Raw genomic sequence first — 23,096 nt, 5'->3', positions numbered from 1 at the left:
CCATCAAATATCAGCATTTACAGTTTGTTAAAAAATATCTGAACATCCTAAGTCCATTTTATGGGTTACCATGCAAATTCATGCTTTAATTCAGCTTACCATCACTGAGCAGGATTACGAGAGCTGTATCCCAGCCATCTCTTCAATATTTAAAGCAAAACAGTTTAACTGTGGCAGAAGTCTCTCTTTATGAAAGACCTTTAACTCTTGGCCAAAGGTTTTACGGCCAACTCAGTAACTCCTGAAAAATAGGAGCTCACAATGGAAAATGCTGACTCTCAGACCTTACAGCTACAAAGCTCCTATAGGCTGCATTATCATTTATCCTGTCTGAACATCTTTAGAGGTGTGAAAACACAAGACAAGCACGTGATGACAGGTAACAGTACATCACAGTCAGAATACACTGGCCTTCTGATCACAGACACACCCACCTCCCACTGCTCTTTAAGGGGAAGGACTAAGGGATATACAGTTCCACAGATAAGGTAGGAAAATATGAAAACAAGCATTTGTGCAGATCAAATTTGGATTTAATCGATGTCTTTGTTTAAGCAAGTATTAGCATTATCTATACCTAAAGGGTCTAGGACAGCATGTGGCAGATAATTGTGCCAGAACACTGCACTGGAAACAAGAAAATAACAAAACAAGCCTAGAATGGCAAACATCCTCTGTGTACTCTTGCTTCAAGCACCTGCAGCTGCTTCATCACTGCCACAGCTCCAAGGGAAGGAACAAAAGCTGTGAAGCAAGGCTGTTACAGGAGTAATACTGGTGGGCTGAGCAGCATCAATACCACCTTCCACAGGAATGTGGGCTTTAATAGTCTCAACAGAACTCGTTTGCTTTCTGGAGGACGTAAAGGGCAGCATCTGAGGCAGAAATGCTCAAGTGGAAGAAGCAAGAACACTCAAAATGAACAGTAATGAACTCCAAATGATGAGTTCCACTACACGGATATACTCTGCAGTAGCAGAGGCTGTTTAGCAGAAGGCAGAGCAGCCAGAGATGCAGAACCTAGTTTACTCATCTGACTGCAGCAGCTCCTTCCTTCTACAGCTGTTTTTGTTGAGCCCTGTGCAAGCAGCAGTTGGATGTTGGCAGCCCACCAGCGTACAAAATACAGTGATAAAAATTAATCCAGTTTTCCCAATAAGAAAATATCAAGTTGAATCTTTCAAGTGGCAAATGTTCTTCGGCCACGCTGCACTTGAACAGCACAACACCAAGGAAACAAGACTTCCTCCACTTCAGCACTGATGCCATGACTGACATCATTCTTCTGGAGTCCAAGTCTTACTCAGACAACGTTCGTTAAATAAAAAAAAGCACTAGTACAAAATGATTGAGCAGTTTCATAGTCTACATCTTTTTTTTTTGTCCAGGGAAATGAAATTGCTTTTCCAGTTCACCAGAGCAATTGTATTTTAATTACAAGCATTTCCTTCCAGAACGGAAGGATCAATTTGATTGAATCATTCTAACATGTATTTTGAAGAGCTCCTCTCAAGTCAGATCCATACACAAATAAATGAGCAGTAACATCAAACTAAGAAGAGATCAATCAACACTGAGGACCTCTGCAAATCAATTCCTTGTGATCTTTAAGGAATTAGTGTTAAGTCCACTAACAACATATGCCTACAAACAAAAAACCAAGAATAAACAGACCTTCATTTGGCAAAGGTTTCACAGCATGAAAATACTGGCCTCCAAACATTCCTCCTCACCAAACAGATTTGTTAGGGCAGCTGTATGTGAAGGTACTTATCAACAGGAAGCTGCTGTTACTCAGCAGCACAACAAACACTCACGAGCAAGATAGTGAGATACTGTCACATGAGCACTCCTCCTGCCACTGCGCTGGCTGAGCACGGCACCCCATATCAGACAGCTATTCTACTCTGTATAAAACAGCTCTGTAAAAAGACTGGTCATTTATAAAAGTTAAATACTATTTTCACATTAGAATCATCAGAGATGAACCGTAAGTAAATGAAAATCAAATCCCGTATGCAAAAGCTTTTACCTGGAATGTCATTTTGACTAACAAGCAGTTAAGAAAGTTAGAGACTGTCAAGAAAGTACTCAAAAAGCTACGTGTGGCCAACTCATAACAAAAAGATATAAATCACTCAGTACCATGAAAAGCTTTAACCTCCCTGACTCCTAGGAACAGAGTAGATGACAGGAATTTCTAAGGAAAGGAGGTTAGCTTTTGTTTTGTAGATGTCATCTGCAACACCAGGCACTAGGAAAAATGTTACTCAGATCCTTTAACAAAGTTTTTTTTACCAAATTTATACTAAGTGGCAGTGTAAAATTCTCTAGTCGTTTTAAAGCTAACGAATTAAAGGCACACAGGATTCACAGGTGTTCATATCAGAGGAAAGGAGCAAAGAGGTAAACTTCTTAACAGAGTATAAGTGACATACGCAAGACACCTGGTATGAGAGGAACCAGAGTCGTAATTCAGCCCTTAGTGATCTTCTAGTCCCTGTAAGACTGCATTAGCATGAGAATTGGACAGTCACAGCTTTGCCCTGAAATTTAGTAAGGCCGACTCAGTCAGCTGAGGAATCACTGGAATGACAAAAATTAGTTCCAAGAATCTGAGAAGGTTCACACGGACATAACACGGAGGGATAGATGGGTGGATCAGCTGCACAAGGGTTTTGCCTCTTTAACACTGAATGCTCCTAGGGAATAGTTTTCAAAGTTGAGAGGACATCATAAACTCTGACAGTAATGACAGTACAGTTTTTGCATATAAATGGCTAGCATAGGTCATCAGGATGCATCTGTAGCTCAGAAAGAGTTAGCAACAGCTTCTGAAAACGGCTGTATATAGCTATACATTTAGAACTGAACTATTTTAGTTGTAGAAATATTAGTCACAAGAGTGCAAAAGGATTCCCTGCAGAGGAGTATTCCCTTTTAACAGGTACATGTAAGGAAACACCTGCAAAGATTTGTTACTTGAAGGAGACAGACCTGCTATTCTTCGCACAAACTTTGCACAAGAGACGTACTGCAGGAAGCAGATGTAAATACAGTGCACTTCTTAGCTGTAAGTATTCACGTCTGGTTCCAGTATGATCAGGGTGGAACATAAATACTCATGACAGAGGATTTCTTAATGGAAGAAGCCCAGTTTCTCACGCAGCCATTCTTCAGTTAGATCTTCTGTATTTCTTATTTCAAATACCTAAATAGAAACCACATTGCATAAATATTTGTGCTGCTGGTACTTGGAAGGGATAAGGACACAATGCAAGCAACACCTCTCCACATAAGTTGTCTGAGGTGTAATAAACAGTAACTGACAATTTTCCTTTGCTCTCTCAGACGTATCAATTAGTATTCTAATGTAACATCAGTGGAAAGCATACAAGACTAAGTAGCAAGGGATGATGATAACTTGACCAGTTAAGAACTCTCCAATTCCTATTTCTAGACTTCATTCTTATTCTTAAAAGAAAATATACGTGAGAACAGCACATTTGCTACATTTTAAAGTTGCTCTGAAATCACACCATCCCATACACAGCGTTCCTTAAACCAGGAGGACTGGCTGTTAGAACTACAGACACGAATTTAACCTCTAGGCTGAATTAAGACAAGTTCAGGAAGCGTGCTCCTAAGCCCCAGGTACAGCTGCTCTGAAGTAAGTTCACAGCACCTCATGACACCCTTTCCTTAGAGAAAGGGGCTCGGTATACCTCAGAACAGAAGGCTCACAAAAAAGAGCCAACCTAAAGCTTTGTGCACGTCTTCAACTTTCCACAAAGCCTTGAAACAGCAAACAAGAGCAAAGCAGCCAAGAAACTCTTCACATCCCACATGTGCAAGTGATTAGGTTTTGATTTTTAATACCATCTCAAGGGTAAAGCTAATTCTGTACTGTCAACAAGCAGGTCATCTTCTCAAAAGATTCAGGCAAGTGCAATCCACAAGCCTTCATGAACATCCTCCCAGGCAATGAAACAAGGCCAGTATTTTACTGCAGTCTGCTGTTCTTGTTTTGACTGGACTGAAAATAACGGATTTAGTGCTGAAAAAGCTTCATCTGTCCCTCTAACTGCATAGCTGCAGGCAGCATGATAGGACCAGCAGCACAGGTGGGTTCCTGGAGGGCTCACAAAGCAAGCTTCACAGCAAACACACCACTGTCTTACAATGAGCTCCACAGTTGGTCCTCTCCTGAGCCATTTTACCATTCCAATCCCTTCATTAAACAATTTTGCCTGTGTGTCTCATTCCCCCCCCCCCCCCAATTTCCCATCTCTGATGATTTGGGCTCTGAACACTGCCTCTTGTGTTCAGGGAGTGATACTACCAATATTATTTATGTAGTCAGTTTTTTAGGTAAAAGATGTAGGGTGAGCAGAACAAGAATCCAGTGTTCTAAGTGTGAAATAGCTTACCAGAAGCCAAGCTAACATGCAAGCCACTGAGAAAAATAAGAGGACTCAAGCTCAGATACAGAAGCCAGCAGGGAGAAAAAACACAAGCTAGAACAAATCAAGGCTTAGTAAAGGGCAAGAATAAGCACACCTGAACAGAGAGGAAACAGCTTCAACTGGAGACAGGTTACAATCAGCTTCAGAAGGAAGAGAACCATGAATTGCTATATCCACTCCTAGGCTTTCCTTCAAAAGCATTACAGACCGAATTTCTCCCGATTGGAAAGTGACAGTAACTCCAACACAGCTAAACTCCAGGCTTTCACCTTCCCATCAGGGTCTTCACTCGCTGAAAACAACTGCCTGTCTCCTCTAGGAACACTTCTCCCTTTCTGTCAAAGATTCTGGAGTCCTCAAGCCTCTAAGATGGAGTTAAAAAGAGGCTTAAAAAGACAACTTCTTGGGGGCTGTACAGACGGCTGCTTTTGCTTTCCTCCTACTTACTCTTGTCAACTTGGTGTAACTTGAAGCAGAGAGGTCTTGGTCTTTTTCACAAGACACTACCAGAAGAGACAGAAGTTTACAGCCATCCTGTTTGCCCTAACACATGGTTTTAACAAGATGTTGAAGAAAGACCAAAGGGGAACGGGGAAATCATTTCACAATGTATGAAAGCCCTGAAGTGACCCTTCACTCTATTTACTTATACTGGTCAGAATTAGAACTTTGACAAAGCTAAGAAGGAATTTCAAAGATCTCCAAAATGACAGCTGTGTGCTTTATTGTTATTTATTTAAGCACTATTTCAGTGACCACTGTGATTTCTCCTGGTCTCAGTATGGGAGGAGACAGACACAGGCAAGATTTGGGATTGTTCAGCACTTTGTACAAATGTCACAACTCTGAAAGGTACGGTGTGTAAGGATACAAACCCCAAAACCATAGAGCAAAACTAGTCCATGCCGTACCAAAAGTTCAGACTGTGCTGCTCTTCAGTACACTAATTCTTCACAGTGAAGATATCCATCCTACTGAATGGTATGGAACATTGTTCTTCCTGACCTCTAAGAGAGAAGAAATCCCCCTCCCCCCAGAAACACTGCCTTCAGTCTTCCTGAAACAGAATCTCTTCACTGTAATTACAAAGTCTCATAACATCCAGACACTAAACAGCAAACCACATTTAATGCAGAGGCAGTTACTTCACTTGATGAATTATACCTTAGTGAGTTCAGCTGTCTGTACAAGCTTATTCTTGCTCCCAGCATACATCATCTGCTGCTCAGGCTTACATCCTGTAGTGGTGTGGGAAGAAGAACAGAAAAAGGTGGTGCTTGGTTATTTCAGCTGCTACCCCTCAAAACTGCTTGTTTTTTAATTTAAATTAACAGCTGAATTAGGCCACATTTTAAATTCAGAAAAGTGACATGGTTCTTATGCACTTTTATATAATGTTTATATTCTTCAGTATCATCTCTGCTCTCATACTTGGCACATGAAAAGGTTGAACATGCATCTCAACATGCACCTGCATTTCTGCTCAGAAACACCCAATGCTGCAGGAACTGGAATCCAGAACAAAACAGCCATCAGAGCAGCAATCCCTGCACTGCAGTAGGGTGCTGGTTACACTACATACAAGTCTTTGCCACCCTGCTATTTCTGGAAGGTTCCCAAGTCTCTCCTAGTTCTACTCAAATCTTTCTAAGATACACATTTGAGCTAAAATCAAACTTGGAATAATCCAAGACAGCTAAAATGTACTATTAGGATTATACACTTCCCTGCACAGGTAGGGTTATGATGTGGCTTGCTGTGAAGCAAGTGGGGCAAGCTGCTGCCTTATAAAAACTTGGGATGATCTTAGGTTACAGTTTACTTCTCAAATACTTTTTGTTCACTCACACTTCTACCTGCCCAGATCTGAGTTACAGAGCTTTTTATTCTTCTTACCCACAGCTGCAACACTTCCGCATCACAACACTGCTGAGAAGCAAATGCTGCTGTCCATCACATGTAGGGCTGCAAGAAAATCCTCTTAACTTCCATCCTTTCCCTTTTATGCAGTCCTGATCCTCTCACAGCCAGACACAGCCTTCTGAGAAGGACAGGAACCGCCTCTTGCCTAGTCACTACCATCCCAAAAGCAAGATGTACAGAGGCAGCCAGGAACAGAGGCAGCATGTTCCAGCCCTCTCCTCACTCATTTCCTGAAGCCAGTCTGGTCAGGCTTTAAGGATTCCCAAAGATTTGGAAAGGCTGACAAGGAAACACGTTATGCTAAACCCACACAAACAGATGCAAAGACTCCAGGCTCCTGTAATTTAGAGGAAGATGTTACTGAGCACACCACTGAGATCACAGTGGGCCTGTTTAGAAAAAACACACCGTCTGGACAGCTATGCAGGACACTCACATTTCTCTTCAGCCTTCAGAAATGGAAAACAAAGCATATTTGTACCCTGCCTCCTAAGCGTCTTAAATGTCAACCCCACATGCACTGAAAATCTCTAGCAAGAAGGGAGATCTGGGCAGATGGAAGTGCTGACAACTGTCATGAGCAGATGGTGAGGACAGAGTTAATATACCAGAGATTCCTCGCTTCCAAAAAAGGTCTCCAGACAGTGCCACAGCTTTATAGTGCCCTGATTCCAGCACTGGCATAAATAAATTCAGCCTTACACACTGGAACCAATATTTGAACATTAAGCACTTATTTTATCCTCTACTGCAAAGAACATTCCTGAGTTCACAGCACATGGTAGCTGCCATCCACCACGTTCACTCACCAACAGGGCTGGAGAAGATAAAGCACAACGGATAAGAAACTCTTCCATCTTCATGCTGATACTTGTAACTATACACGATAAATGTTTTTTCTGAGGTTAAAGAAACTGAAAAAAACAATTATTTTGTGAGGATATAATCATCATTTACCAGAACCTGACTCAGACACAGAGAAGTCATGCGTTCTTGGAGATGCCTCAATGCAAAGCAGTCCATCTCTTACTTTCACTTCCACATTTGACTTTCAGAACCGAGCCTGCCTGTTTTTACCAACCTCTACAGCAGCCAGAGGGCAAAGGTTGTCTCTTCACAGCTGCTGAGGGTCAGACAGTCTTTTCATTGCAAAGACTCCTCCTCCAGGTTCGTAAGGAGACTTCCCACACCCTTCCTCCTGGCCTGATGAAAACCACATCCCCTCAGCACACGCCCAGGACTTCGTTTCAGGTGATCTCAGGAATCTGAACTCCTGCTTTACAGCATCCCTATAGTCATGGAAGCTTCAGAACGACAGCTAGAACACTGCCAGCTCCAGAGGATACTGGGATCAGATATTTCCATCAGCTGTAGCATAAGTACTCCTCTTATTTTGTGTAAATAATTTACTTCCCTCTGCCAACTCACTTCCTTTTTTTCACCCCTTCCCTCTTTCAGCACGGGGATTCTTCCCTACATCACATGCCTAAAGTGCTCCCAGCAGTGGTAACTGCAGCAAAACAGCAAGGGGCACACACCAGGAAAGCACCTCAACAAGGTACACGGGCAGCTTTCTGTATCTGCAACATGCAAAACTGGTGCATTTTATTTGCTTCTTGAGTTAACAGCAGCAAGGCTTCACCTCCCTAAACATTACAGAGCATAGCTTAAATCAAGCCCTGAGAAAGGCCTGACCATATCAAGTCTGTTTCAAGTCTTTATGAACTGGGACAATCATTCAGAACCAATCCCTAAGACACCTCACAAACCAAATATTACTGAAGTCTCATTGCAGGCAAGCCTAAAAAGGTGAAGTTGAACTTTAAACATTTGAACAGCTTCCAGAAGTGAGTAAGACAAATGCCAGCAGCACACAAAGGATATCGAGGTTGTCTCTCTGGCAGCTCATCTTTTAGCTCATCTGGAGAAATACCCTGGTAACGTTAAACACAAGCAATATTACAGCAAATTGACTTGCACTTGAAGTATACTATGTAGGCTAAAGCAGAACAGTGGGATGGTGAAACACAAACAAGTTTGATACACATCTTCAGTTTAAGTGATAACAATCTCTTACACAAATTACCAGAACAGTTTGGGAAAGCTTGTCTGCTAATAGCTTCCTATGACTAAACACTGAGTTAATGTTACTGTGAATAATCATCCCTAGTTTAGGCACAATGAGTTTTGAAAACATTTTGGCTCCAGTTGGATAAGCTGGCAGCTACTGTGTTATTATAACTCCAGCACTAAAGAGAAGTAAGCAAGCACATCCAAATAAGTATCTGTTAAAAGTCAGCCACATAAAAGGTGCTCTTGAGAAACAGCTCCTTGAGTCCCCATCCCACTCAAACACCATGTTGGCTGCTACATTCTAGGGAATAAGAGTTATGGATAGTGCTCAAATCCTTCAGAAGGATTTCATTTTGCCCTGTGTACCATTAAGAAATCCTACAAGGTGGTTTACTATGCCATCTATCAAATTTATGATCTGCAAAGGACTAGCAATCCTAGCTTCTAACTGACAGCAGATCAGTTCAGAGGCACGTACACAGATCCACGTGGGAACGCTGCAGAGATCTCTTCCAGAAGCCAGCAGGCACCAGAGATGCCTTCTACACACAGAGTTGTACCGTAACAGCTTTAAATTAACTTATCTTTCGTGCAATTAATTAGTTGCCTCCATTGCTTCTGCATAGTTCCACTATTATTAGCACTGTGCTTTACATGCAGAGCATCCATGCATTTAAATAAGCTCATGACCCAAATTAGATTAAGAGTTTGATAACAATTTGAAACTAAGGCAGTACCTTAGAGACAACAATACATTGCAGGCTGAAGATACTCTTATTTACAATGCATTTAACAAACCTCATGCTCCTCATCCAGTACCACCAACTGCTTATCCTTGTCGATTTTCACTATAAATCAAAATAAAACACAGATCAGCTTTCAAACGATTTGCAGTGCACGCATAAAGCTTTATAACATCAGCTTGCAAGTACATTTCTCACCCCTCCACTCTGATTCTTCAGTCCCTACCAGAAGGCTTCACCTTCTTCAAATTCCAAAGATGACTGACAAAGCATCTTACTTAAAAAGCTGTAACATTCACAAACGTGAAGTGACCATGCTGTGACTTGTGCTTGCTATCATTTTGAAACCAGACACAGACTCTGAGGCACAGTTAACTGCAAAAAGCTCTACCAGGGGCAGACAAAGTCATGCCTCGTGTCATTAAAGCTGTATGTCTCTACTGTTCATGTCACAGACCGAACAGGAGGCACTCAAGTTCACAGCAGATGCAATCTCTTGGATCACACCCACCTGTCACACCAACAAAACTATGTGGGGAGAAAGCAGGGATCCCACAAGACCTCAGGATCTTCGCCAGTCATGTTTTAAACTTACTTATAATGGCAGCGTTGTTGGTTTCTTTACGGAAGCGGAATTTCCGCAGTTTCTCCACCAGGTCTTCAGCAACATCACAAACCACCAGAGATTCACTCTGCAGAGGGAATGGCAGAGGAGAGGGACAGGTGAGGGAAACGTTTTTAAGGAGAGGGATGCTCCCACCTCAGGCATACGCTGCCCCTCAGCTCTAAGGAAGAGGAGCTGCTGGTCAGAAAACACAAACTGAGATAACAACGGATGAAAGCAGGTTTTAAGCACAAAAACACACCCATCCGTTCCGCCATCCCTCCTCGAAGCCAACAGTTAACTGCAAACGTCACGTCTCTGAAGTGAGATTATCCTCCTTTATTGTCACCAAGGGCTCCTTTTAGGGCTACATGGCGGGAGAAGAAAAGAGGTGCTGCTTCGAGACTGGGCAAGCAAGCGGCACTGGAGCTAACACAGCCAAACGCGTGCAGCTCCGAGCTGCCCCGACAGACATCGTGCTGCAGATGGGGAAGGAAGCGATGGTGTCACCGCAGCCGCGCAGGTCGCCCTCCCGCACGCAACCGCTGCCACTTCCTGAGCAACCCCACACACACACCCCGAAAGATTCCTCCCGTCCCCACGACCCACAGACGCCGCGGACCCCACTCCCCCTCACGACCCCGTCCCGCCCCGCCCATCCCCCCTGAGGCGACGCGATCTCCGCTCACCATCTTGAGCGCGCGCGCGCCAACACCACAAACGTCCGCGCCGCCGCCCCACCGCCTCCTCACTGGGCTGCCCCCCCCACTGCGCGTGCGCCGAGAAGACCCCGCCTCCCCTCCCTCTCGACCAATCAGCGTCGTCGCCGCGGCTGGCCGGGAACCGGCAGCCGCCTACGGGAAGCGGAAAGGTTCAAGGCCCGCGGGGAGCGGAGTAGCAGCGGGGAGAGAGAAGGAAAGGGAAAGGACAAAGGCGAGTGCCGTGCGGCTCCGCCCTCCGCCCTCCGCCCTCCGCCCTCCGCCTGGCGTCATAGCAACGAGTCGTTCCCTAAGAGGGGGGGGGGGGGGGGGGCTAAGCTGATGGCAATAGCTTCATTTTGCTGCTGCGCATGCGCTGGGTTTTTGCGCATGCGCACTGAGCAGCAGGTGGCCGGCGGGCTGTGCGTTAGGGTGGTGGACGCGGCTCGGCTGCCTGTTGGCCCTATGGCTGCTGTGTTTCTCGTCACGCTCTACGAGTACTCGCCGCTTTTTTACATTACAGTGGTGTTCGTCTGCTTCCTCGTCACCAGCGGTCTGTTGCTGGGCTGGTAAGTGCGGCGGGGAGGGGCTCGTCCTGCCCGTGGAGGCCGCTGTGGGGCGGTGGGCTTGGGTTGCGGTAATGGGGTGCGTAGAGGGGCTGCTTCCCTGTGGGAAGGGAGCTCCGGGGTGTGGGCTGCTGGTGGTGGGAGGAATGAGGCTGTGTGGGATGCGGGTGGGTGGGGAGGGGGCTGCTCTGTGTGAGGAAATGGGGGTGGTAGGCGCAGGGCCTGACCCCGAGGGCAGCTGGTGGGGGATGAGGTGGGGGGGGCTGCCCTGAGGGACAACGCCGTCTGTACTACAGAAGGACGGGGCACGTTTTAGTGCTACATAGCGCAGGTGTTGAGGAGGGCGAACCTTCAGGCTTTAAGGAAGAGCGGTAGCGAGGTGTGGGACTGCAGGCTGCTCCCTTGGAAAAGAGAGCGTCGGAGGTGAGCTGAGCGCGGTGGAAGCGTGCAGAGTGTGCTGTGAACGGGAGCTGTCCTGCTGCTCTCTGAGGAGTCAGCAAAGGCATCGCTGAGAAACAGATCCCCACGTGTCTGTCCGTAGTGCTGCTGTGTTTGCTTTCCTGTAAATATAAATACAGATGCATGCCAAGCTGAGAGCATTGATTAGCAATCGCAGTAATTCACGTAAGAATTGCGGGTGCATGATGCTTGTGTGGTTTCTGGAGGGAATAAAACAAGAGTTGCTGCATTTCATCCTCTTGGCTCAGCATTAATATCTGTAGCGCTGTGTTTCAGTGTTTTCTTCATCTCTGAATTAAAGATGTTTTCACTGTAGCTCTTTTGGCAGCTTACAAACACTCTGCCATGCTTTTCCTTTTGTGCAAAGTCTTGCTCTTGTTTACATCGCTTCACTATCTGCTGCTGCCTCAAAGATATGCCACCTATTGCTATCAGTTGGAATTAAGTTCTCTTTTGATCTTTCAGCTATATGTAGTGGAATGTTTTTATTGTTTTGCATTGCCTCCTCTAGCGCTGGGTAGGTGGAAGTGAAGGCAAGGCTCAGCCTTCTGCTGGTTGAGGCTCCACATCGTTGCTCACTTCAAGAGGTGGTAGAAATCTTTGTCATAATTCTCTGTCCTGCTGCACGCTGGCAGCATTATATTGCCATTCACTGCGTTACCCTTTTTCACTTCATCAGTCAATAGAGATCTCTCTTGTAGGTATATATATGCAAAAACTGCTTCTTTATGATCTTAATCATTATTTTCCCCAGGTCATATTTCTTGTGGCAAGCTTTTGTGTAAATAACTGAAGGAGCAGGGAAGTATATGTCTGATGGGCTGCATCTTTTGAAAACCCTGTGCTCTATAAATGAGGGTTATTTGATGATTATTATGTACCTTTGTCACGTCACAGTGATAGACTTGGCTTCTCTAAATGTTAAACTCAAGCTACGTTAATCTCATCTGTTAACTACACATACATGAACTTAACTTTCAGATATAGCTTTTGTAGACTTGCTTGCATCTGGTGAAGGTGAAAATCTCTTTCAAAAAGATACTCAGTCTCAATGAAAGCATGTCCAGCACTGAATCTCAGAACCTCCAAGCAAGTTCAGTGTGTCTGCAGCTACAGCTCTGCAGAAGTACTTTTGAATCTCCTAACTCACAAGAACAGTGTGCTACACAGGATACTGTAGATGCATGTGGTATCATATGAATGTGTACTGGCTGTTGTACTGTTACAGTGGTGTTTTGTTTTACCCCCATCACTTTAAGCATCAATCATCAGCCTGTTTATGAACGTGCACGTGATGGTGGCAGCCAGGCAGAAAGGCACCAACTGTTAAGGAATGCTAATGTTTTAATTTGCAAAAGCACACCTTGATTTGAAGAGCCTCATTTTCTACAGGCAGCCCTGCACAGTGGCCCTCCATAGGGAATAATTACTGAACAGGAAGCTTTCTAGAACCAGCCCATTAGGTAGGCACAGAGGCAAAAGTGGAATTTAGAGGCTGCATATGGCACTGTGAGTCATCTCCTAACTGAAAGTGAATGCTTGTGTTAGAGGGAGCTCAGCACCTCTTCCATGTCCATACTGCCCACTGAAGAAATTAACTTGAACAAAGCCACTGTAACTACCTGCCTTTTCTAAACTAATATAGTTCTAAAGAAATGAATTGTCCCTTATACTGGCTGTCAACTTAGTTAAGTTAAATCAGAAAAGCTTTGTTCATTCTTCACATGCTGAATGCTGCCTTAACATTGACAGAAGCACTGTATCTTATTGAGCAGGGAGAGCCTTTTGCCTTCAGCTGCTGCTAAAATCATACAGGAGCCTTTTTTCCTTACTGTGGCTGCTTTTCATGGTGATTATCCTGTTGTGTTTGACCAGAGGATTTGAAAGTTTCCAAAGAACAGGGTTTTTACTTTGGAATCATCCAGATGGTATAAACAGGAGGCATTGTTATGTGTGGCAGAGAAATTACTCCCTCTGACTCTTAGATACTGAATAAGTGAAGCAGCTGCTGCACCTGATTTCTTTATGAGTAAGATGTTAAGCTGTCATAATTCATTACAGTCTCTGAGAAGCAGGCATGGCAGGTAAGTGTGTGTAAACAAGTAAGTAAATAACTTGCATCGGATGAGAGATCTGATGCTCCACGTGCACCAAGTATGGCTGAGTGACCTATGTCATTGTCATCAAAGAAATATGAATGCTTCCATTAGTCTGGCAAACCAAAGGACTTTATCAGAGATGGAGTAGTAAATGTGGACACTTTTCCACCACCACCTCTTCCTTTTTTTTTCTTTTTGGATATAGCTGTGATGCTGAGAAAGGCAAGACACGAAATGCTAAAGGAAGATATTTATTGGACTGCCAAGAGCAGATGGTTGCTATCGAGGGTGGCTGTGAGAATTTAGTTTCCTCAACTTGAAAATCATTTCTGAGTGATGTTTTTCCATTTGTCTGACAAAGGGTACCCTCCAACGTGAATGAACAGGCAGTTTGTAGCAGCCCGGTGTCAGTGAAAGCTCTGCTTGCTTTCTTTTTGGAGTCCTGTGTGTCAAATAAAGATTTTGAAGGTGAGATTAAAGGAGCAGTAAACCTGCAAAATTGTTTGGCTCAGAGCTGTGTTGTACGTGGAATCACTGCAGTGATTTTCAAATGGATTACACTGAAATTGCTGGAGCTTTTTTCAGCTGGAGTTACTGACGTGTGATCCATCTTACTGTAACAGCTGCTATTTCAGTGTGTGAAATGGAAATGCTTGGTTCAGGGCAGAACTGACGGTTTGTGCTTTTCAGAACTTTCCAGCCAATGGCTTCATAAAGCAGAACTGGAAGCCATTGAGCAGACAGCAGTGGCAGCAAAAGCACTAAATCGTGACAATGCAGCCTGATGAGGAATAACTCTTTTCTCAAATATTTTAGCAAAGGACCCCCCACAGCCTCTCCCTCTTGCCTTGCTAATGAGGCAATAGCAGATTAATGCAGTTACAAAAGTCCCATCAGTCTCTGGAGTGGTCTTCTGATTGCATATCTGGGACGGCTTCTCGAGTTATCCTTTGCTTACTGACAGTTATTGCTGTCACCTTACCACTGAGTTATTTTTAGCCAAAAGAACAAAGAAGTGTTCGTGGGGCTCTTCTTTAATATCCTTTCTTCTGTGGCAGTTCCTTGAGAGCCCTGGGCAATATGAAAACCTTGAGGTTTTTTAAGTTGATGTCAGAAACCATTCTGAAGTGTTTCTTCTCATTTTCTTTGATTTGTTTTCATCTGTGGGATATTTAATACATGAAGCTAAGGTTCAGAAGTTGTCCTTTTAGAGTCAAGCTATAGCTTGGGCTTGAATGTTAGTTTCACCTTAGAATCACAGAATCACAAGGTTGGTAAGGACCTACAAGAGGTCCTGTTTGTATCCTGGGAGAAGAGGCCAATCTCCTCCTCATCACAACCTCCCTTCAGCAAGTTGAGGGTGCAGTGAGGTCACCCCTGAGCCTCCTCTTCTCCATACTGAACAATCCCAGCTCCCTCAGCTGCTCTTCATGAGACTCGTGCTCCAGACTCCTCACCTTGGACGAGCTCTGAGATTTGCACCTTTGATTTAGTCTTGACTGTTTTACGTTTGGCTTCTGGCTCGATGCAGAGGTTGTAACACTTCTGTTTTAGATGTGATGTTTTGTTGTGATTGAGGATAAAATGCAAAATCAGGTTCTTGATCTCCACTAAAGCCATCTTTCTGGCTGCAGATACAGCTAGGTGTACCGTAGGGCTGAATGATCCACTCTCAGGTCTTCCTGCACAGCACTAAGTCCCTTAAATCTGTTCCATCTCAGTAGACAACAGCTTTTTTGTCCTGTGACTGGATGTGCAGAATGTCAATGCTGAGAAAGCTTTGGTTGACTATTTACCACTAGAGGGCATTGAGCATCCTCACTAATTTTACTCTCTCTGGAAATACAGTCAAAGTATTCTCCTTCTATTTATTTATTTATTTATTTATTTATTTATTTATTTATTTATGACACTGAAGGTTCCTATCTTCTGCCACAAAAAGCTGGAGCTGAATTGGCAGGCTGTGTTATGCAGGGAACAGAAATTCAGACGTGCTAACTGTGCGTGACCTGCTCATTCTTCTTTTGCTGTGTCTCTCAGGTTCGGTTTGGGCGTTCCTGTTATTCTCAGAAACTCAGAAGAAACAGAATCCAGCATGAGAGTACTGAAAAAGCAGATGAGACAAGTGAAGAATCCTTTCGGTTTGGAAATCTCTCATCCTGACGCAGCTTCAGTAACAAGTCAGTGGATTTCAGATATCTCAGATGTGTTGAACTGTTGTTAGTTTGCATTCCTAAATATAGTACTTTCCATTTCTAGCTCTCACCAGTTATCAGTACTTTTTCAGAGATATACTTCTATAATTATAGCAGAAATAATCATCTTTTTACCATTCATCAGCGGGGTGTGTTTAAAGCCAAATATTTGGATATTTAAGAACAGTGTAAATCTTATTAATGAGCCACTTCCAGCTATAACAGGTATTTAAGGAATAAAAAGAACTTGCAGATCACTGATTACTGTCAGTTTTTTGTTGTAAACTCCAAGTAGAATTCAGTATAAAATATTTGCCATCTGATTCAAAATCAGATTATTTCTCCACTGATGTTTGAAACTGCACTACGTTATAAAAGAAAAATTGTGTATGTGTGGCTTAGTGGAAACTGAAACGAAGTATCTGCATGGATCAAATAGTCCCTAAGATCCTTGAAATCACTCACACAGGAGGCAAAATTCATGCATTTCTGCACAGCTGGGAGCATGAAACAAGGCTGAGCATTTTCCACTCAAGCAGATGCAAAGCCTTCCAATGGATGAGAAAAGGGGCTGCAGCACAGCACTCTTTGTCTTCATTTCTCTATAAAACTAAGAAAGCACAAACACAACAAAGCAAACAAAAAAGAAGCACCCACAAAACAAACCCCTGCAACTTACTCAACAAGTAACATGAATTTTCCAGCAAGTTTGAGTGCTTGAATTTGCTGGGACCTCTCAAGAGTTGTGTCCCTGTTTGTGCTGTTAGCTTTCAGAGGTTGGTATGCTGGATATTTGGTTTTTAGAACGGGAATGCAGCACATATCCTCTGCGTGACCAAGAGGGCCTTATCCTTGTAGGCCACAGTGGGTGTTGTCGGCCAGTGATCCAATTAATATCATTGTCTAAAGAGGGAATGGACTTTGGTCTAGAGATTATGCTCTCGAGTCTTCCAGTGTGCTTGTAAAATGTTACCAGAAGTTAAAATTTACCCTTTGCAATATGCTCGTGCTGCTTCTGGTAGCTCAGTCAGCTGTTGTGTCTCCTCACACCCAGTTCCTTCTCATCACTGTCTTCCCTAAGCACTAAACTTTGTCTGAATATTGAAAGATGAGATTAAAATGGTAAAAACCTGGGACACTGAAGTTGTTTTCTGCCTGTTTCCTTTTAAAACCCTACACTTAGCAGTTCCAGAGCTCCTGCACGTTGATGAGTTAATGGAATTAATGAAGTCTTTATCTCCTTTCTATAAGAGGGTGTAACACTGACACCTGATTGTCTGGAAAACTGTGTTCTTACATGCTACTGGGGCTGCAGTGTTCAAAAACTCCACGAAGCGTTGCAAAAACACGTCTACTGCTTCAGAATCAATACTCCTCAGGCGTTGGAGGATGCTCTGTACGACCAATATCTCTATCGACAGCAGTACTTGTATCCTTCATTTGAATTGTTGTGACAAAATATGCTAATTTGCTGGCACAGGGAGAGCTGTGAACATGAAGCAGTTCTTGGTACGATGCAATTGTGAATAAATATGATGACAGATATTCCTTATGCAGACGTCACGTTCGTCTGCTGTCGCAGTGACACCGATTGTTTTCCTTGACACAAACAAAGCATCCAAAAGAATGACAAGGAAGAAAAATATTGTCAGATACCAGAAGATGCTCAAGTTGTCGATTTTGGCCCAGTGCCCAGACGTTGCTATCCGCTGGTAGCGCTGTTGACATTAGCTGACGAAGAAGACAGGGAAATATATGATATTGTGAGTAACACAGGAATACATTTTAGGGATGCTTATCTGTGGTGAAGCTCCTGTTGCTGATAGGGTGGTTCAGATTGCTGGTGGCCAAATAGAAAGCCCTTTTTTTTTTTTTTTTTTGTAGGTCTGGAACAGATATTTGTGCTGATTGCTGACTTCAAAGCTAAGAATATGGGCTAACTTTCATCCTAATGCATCTGTGGCCAGATCATGTCTATGTGGTTTTGTGGAATTTTCCTCTAGTTTCAGAAGGTTCTTGTGATAATAGAAAAAGGTTACAGAAATTATTTGAAGAATAGCAGAACTGAAGTTGTAGAAGTCTTAGTGTGTAAAACAGAGGATTGAGAAGTAACTTGGTAACTAAAGAGACAGAAACTAAAGAGAGAAAGTAACTAAAGAGATAGAAAACATTTGAAGGAAAGGAGATTTGTGATCAAACAGCACAAAGTTTATGCCAGTTTCTGGTGTCACTGTATAGATTTCTGTACTGTAGGAGAGCATAAGAGAGGAAACAGCATAAAGATCTGAGGCACTTCCATTTAGGAACAGGTCCCACTTGTGGTTCAGAAAGTTGCCTGGGAGTCTGAGCTGCATTGCCACTGAAACAGCACTTAGGGTGTGATGATGTAACACGAATACACTGAGAACAGCTAGCTTTCAGAACCTTATCAAAGGTAATTCTGTAATTCTCATGGAGAATTGATGACTTTCAGGTTCCAAAACTAAGCCAGCACGAAGCTTTGTGAAATTTTTTTGATGCAATGTGATTAGACCTTATTGTGAAAGGGCAGTAAATTCAGTTAGTATAAATACACGTGCACAGTAGGTATATATTTAAGCTCTGTATGTAATTAGCCATGAAGGCTTTTGAAGTGTGAGTCTGATTTGCATTTAATTAAAAAGAGCCAACCAAACAGCTGTCTCTCTCGGCAATTTCTGGAAACTACAGTAATATTGAGTTTCACTTTGTTGTATTTTTTCCTACTTCTTAGAGGCTTTTGTGTAATTTGGGCAGGGTGAGGTGTATTAGGCACAGCATGCAAGCTTATGTTGCTTTTGTTTTCAGAAAAGGGGTTCTGAAGTCAGCCCATGGGGTCCTTCAGTAACTCTTGTCAGTGAAGTTTGCCCTTTACCTAATTCAGCTTATGAGCCGATTGGTGGTACTTCTAAATGGTGCTGTAGTAAACTCCTTGCAGTTTAGTGATTTCTCTCCCTAACATCACAAGTTGGTCTGTGCTCAGAGCAGTGTAGGAGCTGCTGCTTCTGGCTCACATCATTTATGCCAGTAGCCTCTGAGGCACACACAGGAGTGTGTAAGCCCTGTCTCAATTGCTTAAGCACTGAGCTTCAGGAGGTGGGCATGTGTTTGGGTGCCTTTTTGGTATGGGGCCCATTTCCATCAGCTGAGAGCAGTCAGAGCAAGTCTCTGCTGTGAACTGGTTATAGGAGGGAGTAATAAAGGACCTGGGCAGAAAGCTGAGACTCCACAAAGTGCCCTCTTGTGCTACTTCCCATTTTTACCTTGTCCAGCATTTTGTTTCCCCCCGTGCTTGAAGTCCATATTGGTGAAGTCAGAGGTTATAGCAGTGTATGTAATCTTTAAAGCCTGAGGTCCTTTCCAACCCAAGCCATTCTATGACACACCATTTTATATGAATCATATCATGAAAAGGAAAGATATTACACACACCTCTTCTTTTTGTGTGATAGATTTCAATGGTGGCTGTAATTCATGTTCCTGATGAGAGCTACAGACTTTCCTGCAGAATATTATACCAGTATCTACTCCTAGCTCAAGGCCAATACCATGATCTGAAGGTAAGCCACGTACTGAAACTTGTGTTAAGCTTAGTTTGTGTGGGCTTTCAGGAGCTTAAGTTGGTGCATGACTTTTTATCAAGTTCTTTGCAGAAGCAGTAATAGTTACAATTATTTTATCAATTGAGTAGTTTCAGCCAATGTTCTGTGCGGGAATAGCTGAAAATATTCAAGATTTACTAGGGAAGTGGTTTCTAGTCTTGGAGGCCTAGGTCCTGTCACTCGTTAAAGCAGCAGTAACAAATTAGCTACCTATTGAATGCTTCTCTACAAAACAGTCATTTCCTTGCTATTCTCTCCAACCAGCTTTAGAAGACTTCCTAATTTTGTTTGTGTGCACAAAGATTAGTGCAGGCTGTTATCAGGTGAACCTATGTTCCCATCTCTGCTTTGCAGTTTCCCTTATCTCTGTGTGTTTGGGACTAGCTGTGTCTGTGTCAAACAGCTGACGATGTAATCCTATGCCACTTTGTTATCATGGTAATAACAGTAACGTATAATATCAGGTAGCTAGAATTTGTGCTGAGTCAATTCTATTGACTTGCTTAGCATTCACCTGGAAATAATTTTTTCCCAAGAAATGTTTGTCTTGGACATCTTTTACTGCCATAGTTGATCCAGGTAAACTTCCAAGTCGATCCCCTTTGAGGTTTCTTGTTCTGTTACTGTTATAAAAAATACACCTTAAACTATAACAGAAACAAGTGTGCAGCTGCACTTTGTCATGCAGTTGTGCAGTGTGCTCCCTGTGGGCACCTTTGTCTGCGTGCTAGTTCACTGGCTTTATTAACAGGTCATGCCTGTTTTTGTGCTTCCCATAAAATACCCTAGAAAGGAATAAAGGGTTTTAATGTGAGAAAGAGCAGATCGGGTAGAGTGTACTTCTGAAGGTTTGCTGGGATGTATGTTTGGTGGGAGAGGGGAGGAGCATCCCTCTATGATAATGAGAAGCCAGAAACAGAAACCTGAGCTGTAGTTCAGGTAAAGTCCACACACACACACTGACTTGATTAAGGTTAGATCTGACATCTCGTCGTTACTATTTTGTCAGTGTTTTGTATTTCAGAAGCATAGAATTGTACGTATCATTGAAGGCCAGGAACTGTCCTGCCCCACGTGAGGAATGAGTCTGGCCCTGCTTGACCCAGTGGGACCGAGTGAATCTGTCATGGTGGAGATTTACACAGCACGTGTGTGTGTCCAGGCACTGGGGGCAGTTTATTGACTTGTGCTCAATGTTCATGTATGTGTATTTTAGCAGCTCTTCATGTCTGCAAATAGTGCTACATCATCTTCGTGTGGTACCTCTCCAGATGAGAGAAGCACTGACAGAAGCTTGCTGGAAAAGGCTGGGCTGGCTGAAGATGAACCAGAACTGCACGAAGAAAACAGTAAAGACTGTGTTGTATGCCAGAATGGCACAGTGAACTGGGTACTCCTTCCATGCAGGCACACATGCTTGTGTGATGGCTGCATTAAGTATTTTCAGCAGTGTCCAATGTGTAGGCAGTTTGTTCAAGAATCTTTTCCACTCTGCAGTAAAAAGGAACAAGATGAAGATGAATCAACCCAGATCTTGCAAGATGTTCGTCCTGGAAGAGTTTTTTAATAGAGACAAAAATAAAAGAACTGGGTTGTATGCACCAAGGTTAAATGTAGAGAACAGACTGTTTATGGGAGGATATCTAGCATTAACTTGTACAGTTTTGCTTTTCATTGCTAGGCAATTTTCAGCTTCCTTATATGTCTGCACTCCATATGCTCACAGGAACACTACATTTCTCTGTGCAACGTGGACAGAAGAAGTGTGTAGGATATATTTGAAAGATGTGATTATTTTTACAGCTTCTTACTAATTTTTCATGGAGTACTACTGCAGGCTATTTTGATTACTAAATTTTGCTTACCTACGTGCAAGCAAAACTTGCAAGTGAAGTTGAAGTGCACACAGCTTATTTTGTATTTATTATATTTAAAATATTAGAGCAGTATATCATCTTAATTCCCTATAATTTAAAAACGTGGCATTTTACAGAGTGTGACAAATGAAGGAGAGGATACGTTCTTCGTAGTCAAACCCACGTGTATTTGTTTTGTAGACAAAGGCTGTTCTGTGACAGGAGCTAGAAGGAGAAGTTGCTCAGGACAGCGTTTGGGGCTATGTTGAAAGGATGTGTGTGTGTGAAGGGCCTGAGCCAAAGCCCATTGGGGTGAGTGGAAAGGTTTTTGTTGCTGTTTGTTGCCTTGAAGTAAACCTTGCTGACACTTTCAAGCCTGAGCTGCTGCTACTATGTCATCTTGCAGCAGATTTTCAATCTGTCTGCAAGAACTTGTTCTCCATACAAATGGGAGTTAATTACTCCACGGAGGTACTCGAGCAGTTGGGCTGTGCTGTTCCTACATGAGCCACCTTCTTGAAGAATTTCCAATTCTGTTTACCTTGCACTGTCAGATTGGATGAAAAGTTGACCCTTACTTCTTCTTTGATCAATAGTCCCAGGACATTTGCATACTCAAATAAAGAAAGAAGCTAAAGAATTGCTGAAAACTATTTTCTTTTTTTTTTCTCAGCAGTGTTGTCAAAAGCAGTAATAATGGCTGTTGAGAAGAGAAATTGTTGTTTTGCTTGAGAGCCACATTCTCCTAAAGAAAGACAGGCTGGGTTTCAAATCTGCTGATATAAGACACAAACGCGGACGCTTGCTGGAACCTGTAAAAATAGGGAGTAGCTGCTCTCTGCCTCTCATCTTGATCCCTTATCCCTTTGCCCCACATCCATTTTCAGGACACCTGCTCGGTCCCCTGGAGAAAAAGCCATGCTCCAAGCTCTTCAGCTGCAGCTCCTGTATCACTGCTGCCCCATGCTGATTTGTGTGTGTCACACACCTCCAAAACAGGGAAGGCAGCTTCTCCTGCTCAAGGTATTCCATCTTCATCTTTATGTCATCCTGGTTTTCTGTGTTGGTTTTGCCTTCGTTCCTCTACATTCCCGGCATTTATATCTGAGTTAAAGATTGAAGTGGTCATGAAAAGGGTAGTGCTTGCTTGTGAAGATAGATAGAGGTTGGGAATTGATGCACGTGGCCACGGATTGCCAGCCAAAGATCTGTAGGCTGCATGTAAGACTGTTTATCTGGTCTACCTAGAGTGACCTTCCTTACTAGAGAACTCTGGAATAAATGGCTGGCCAAAGCAGCGTGCTGTTTGCACTGTGTATCAACCAGGAGTTAAATACAGATGTATCTGAGAGGACTGAAAAGTGCTTTCAGAGAACTTGCAAAGACAAATGGTTCTGTTTGGAGATCATCATGGCGATGAATGGTGTATGTGAGGCAATTTGAGAGGCTGAAAACACTGAGAGGAATGCAGAGTGTAATAACAGAAGGAACAATTGGAGTGCTGGTGGTAGCAGGGCTATCCTTCAGGTGAGAATGTGGTGCAGATGTGAGAAATAACAGCATAATGCAACTTCAAAAGAACCAGAGCTGCCTGTATTGAGAGCTTATGAAGACTCTAAATACCATCTGGTGTCTTCACCACTCAGTCTGAGCTGCAAAGGCATGAGGATTTGATAGACAACATTCCTTGTCTTGTCTTTCATGGTAGGCAGTTTTGACTGGACCATTTGGACACACATCTTGCTGCTAGTGAGAATGTGAATTCTCAAGAAGGAGAGGGGTGAAATCAGTTAT

The 23,096-nt window shown here is 43.2% G+C and overlaps 2 protein-coding genes across 3 annotated transcripts; one reads left to right on the top strand and one right to left on the bottom strand.

Annotated features, from left to right (window-relative positions):
- Positions 1-2,279: 2,279 nt before the first annotated feature.
- On the bottom strand, positions 2,280-10,540 carry GMFB (glia maturation factor beta). Its single transcript, XM_065748316.1, has 7 exons — positions 10,499-10,540; positions 9,801-9,897; positions 9,261-9,310; positions 8,274-8,323; positions 7,199-7,281; positions 5,631-5,704; positions 2,280-3,211 (listed from the first exon to the last, which is right to left on the bottom strand). The coding sequence occupies exons 1-7, from the start codon at positions 10,499-10,501 to the stop codon at positions 3,140-3,142; spliced, it is 429 nt and encodes a 142-aa protein (XP_065604388.1). The 5' UTR covers positions 10,502-10,540; the 3' UTR covers positions 2,280-3,139.
- Positions 10,541-10,955: 415 nt separating this feature from the next.
- On the top strand, positions 10,956-22,726 carry CGRRF1 (cell growth regulator with ring finger domain 1). Of its 2 annotated transcripts, none has more exons than XM_065748293.1 (6): positions 10,956-11,076; positions 15,672-15,811; positions 17,078-17,255; positions 17,442-17,589; positions 19,297-19,404; positions 20,666-22,726. In XM_065748293.1, exons 1-6 carry the CDS (start codon positions 10,973-10,975, stop codon positions 21,011-21,013), a joined length of 1,026 nt encoding a protein of 341 aa, XP_065604365.1. In that variant the 5' UTR covers positions 10,956-10,972; the 3' UTR covers positions 21,014-22,726. The 2 variants fall into 2 exon arrangements, with proteins under 2 accessions (XP_065604365.1, XP_065604354.1); XM_065748282.1 differs by having other exon boundaries at positions 20,663-22,726.
- Positions 22,727-23,096: the final 370 nt, after the last annotated feature.

This window comes from Cyrtonyx montezumae, unplaced genomic scaffold, assembly GCF_038088225.1.
Source record: "Cyrtonyx montezumae isolate F1298 unplaced genomic scaffold, pur_monq_1.0 scaffold_10, whole genome shotgun sequence".
Lineage (NCBI taxonomy): Eukaryota > Metazoa > Chordata > Aves > Galliformes > Odontophoridae > Cyrtonyx > Cyrtonyx montezumae.
Note: the sequence above shows the minus strand (reverse complement) of the source record. Positions and strands in the feature narration are given on the sequence as shown.

Excerpts from the sequence above, each read along its gene's own strand:
- GMFB (XM_065748316.1), bottom strand. Across the intron at positions 9,311-9,800 it reads CAACAACGCTGCCATTATAA|TGAAAATCGACAAGGATAAG; the intron begins GTAAGTTTAAAA and ends TTTGATTTATAG. Across the intron at positions 7,282-8,273 it reads CTGCCAGAGAGACAACCTCG|ATTTATCGTGTATAGTTACA; the intron begins ATATCCTTTGTG and ends CTCAGAAAAAAC.
- CGRRF1 (XM_065748282.1), top strand. The coding sequence starts at position 10,973 with ATGGCTGCTGTGTTTCTCGTCACGCTCTACGAGTACTCGCCGCTTTTT. Across the intron at positions 11,077-15,671 it reads AGCGGTCTGTTGCTGGGCTG|GTTCGGTTTGGGCGTTCCTG; the intron begins GTAAGTGCGGCG and ends TGTGTCTCTCAG. Across the intron at positions 17,590-19,296 it reads ACAGGGAAATATATGATATT|ATTTCAATGGTGGCTGTAAT; the intron begins GTGAGTAACACA and ends TTTGTGTGATAG.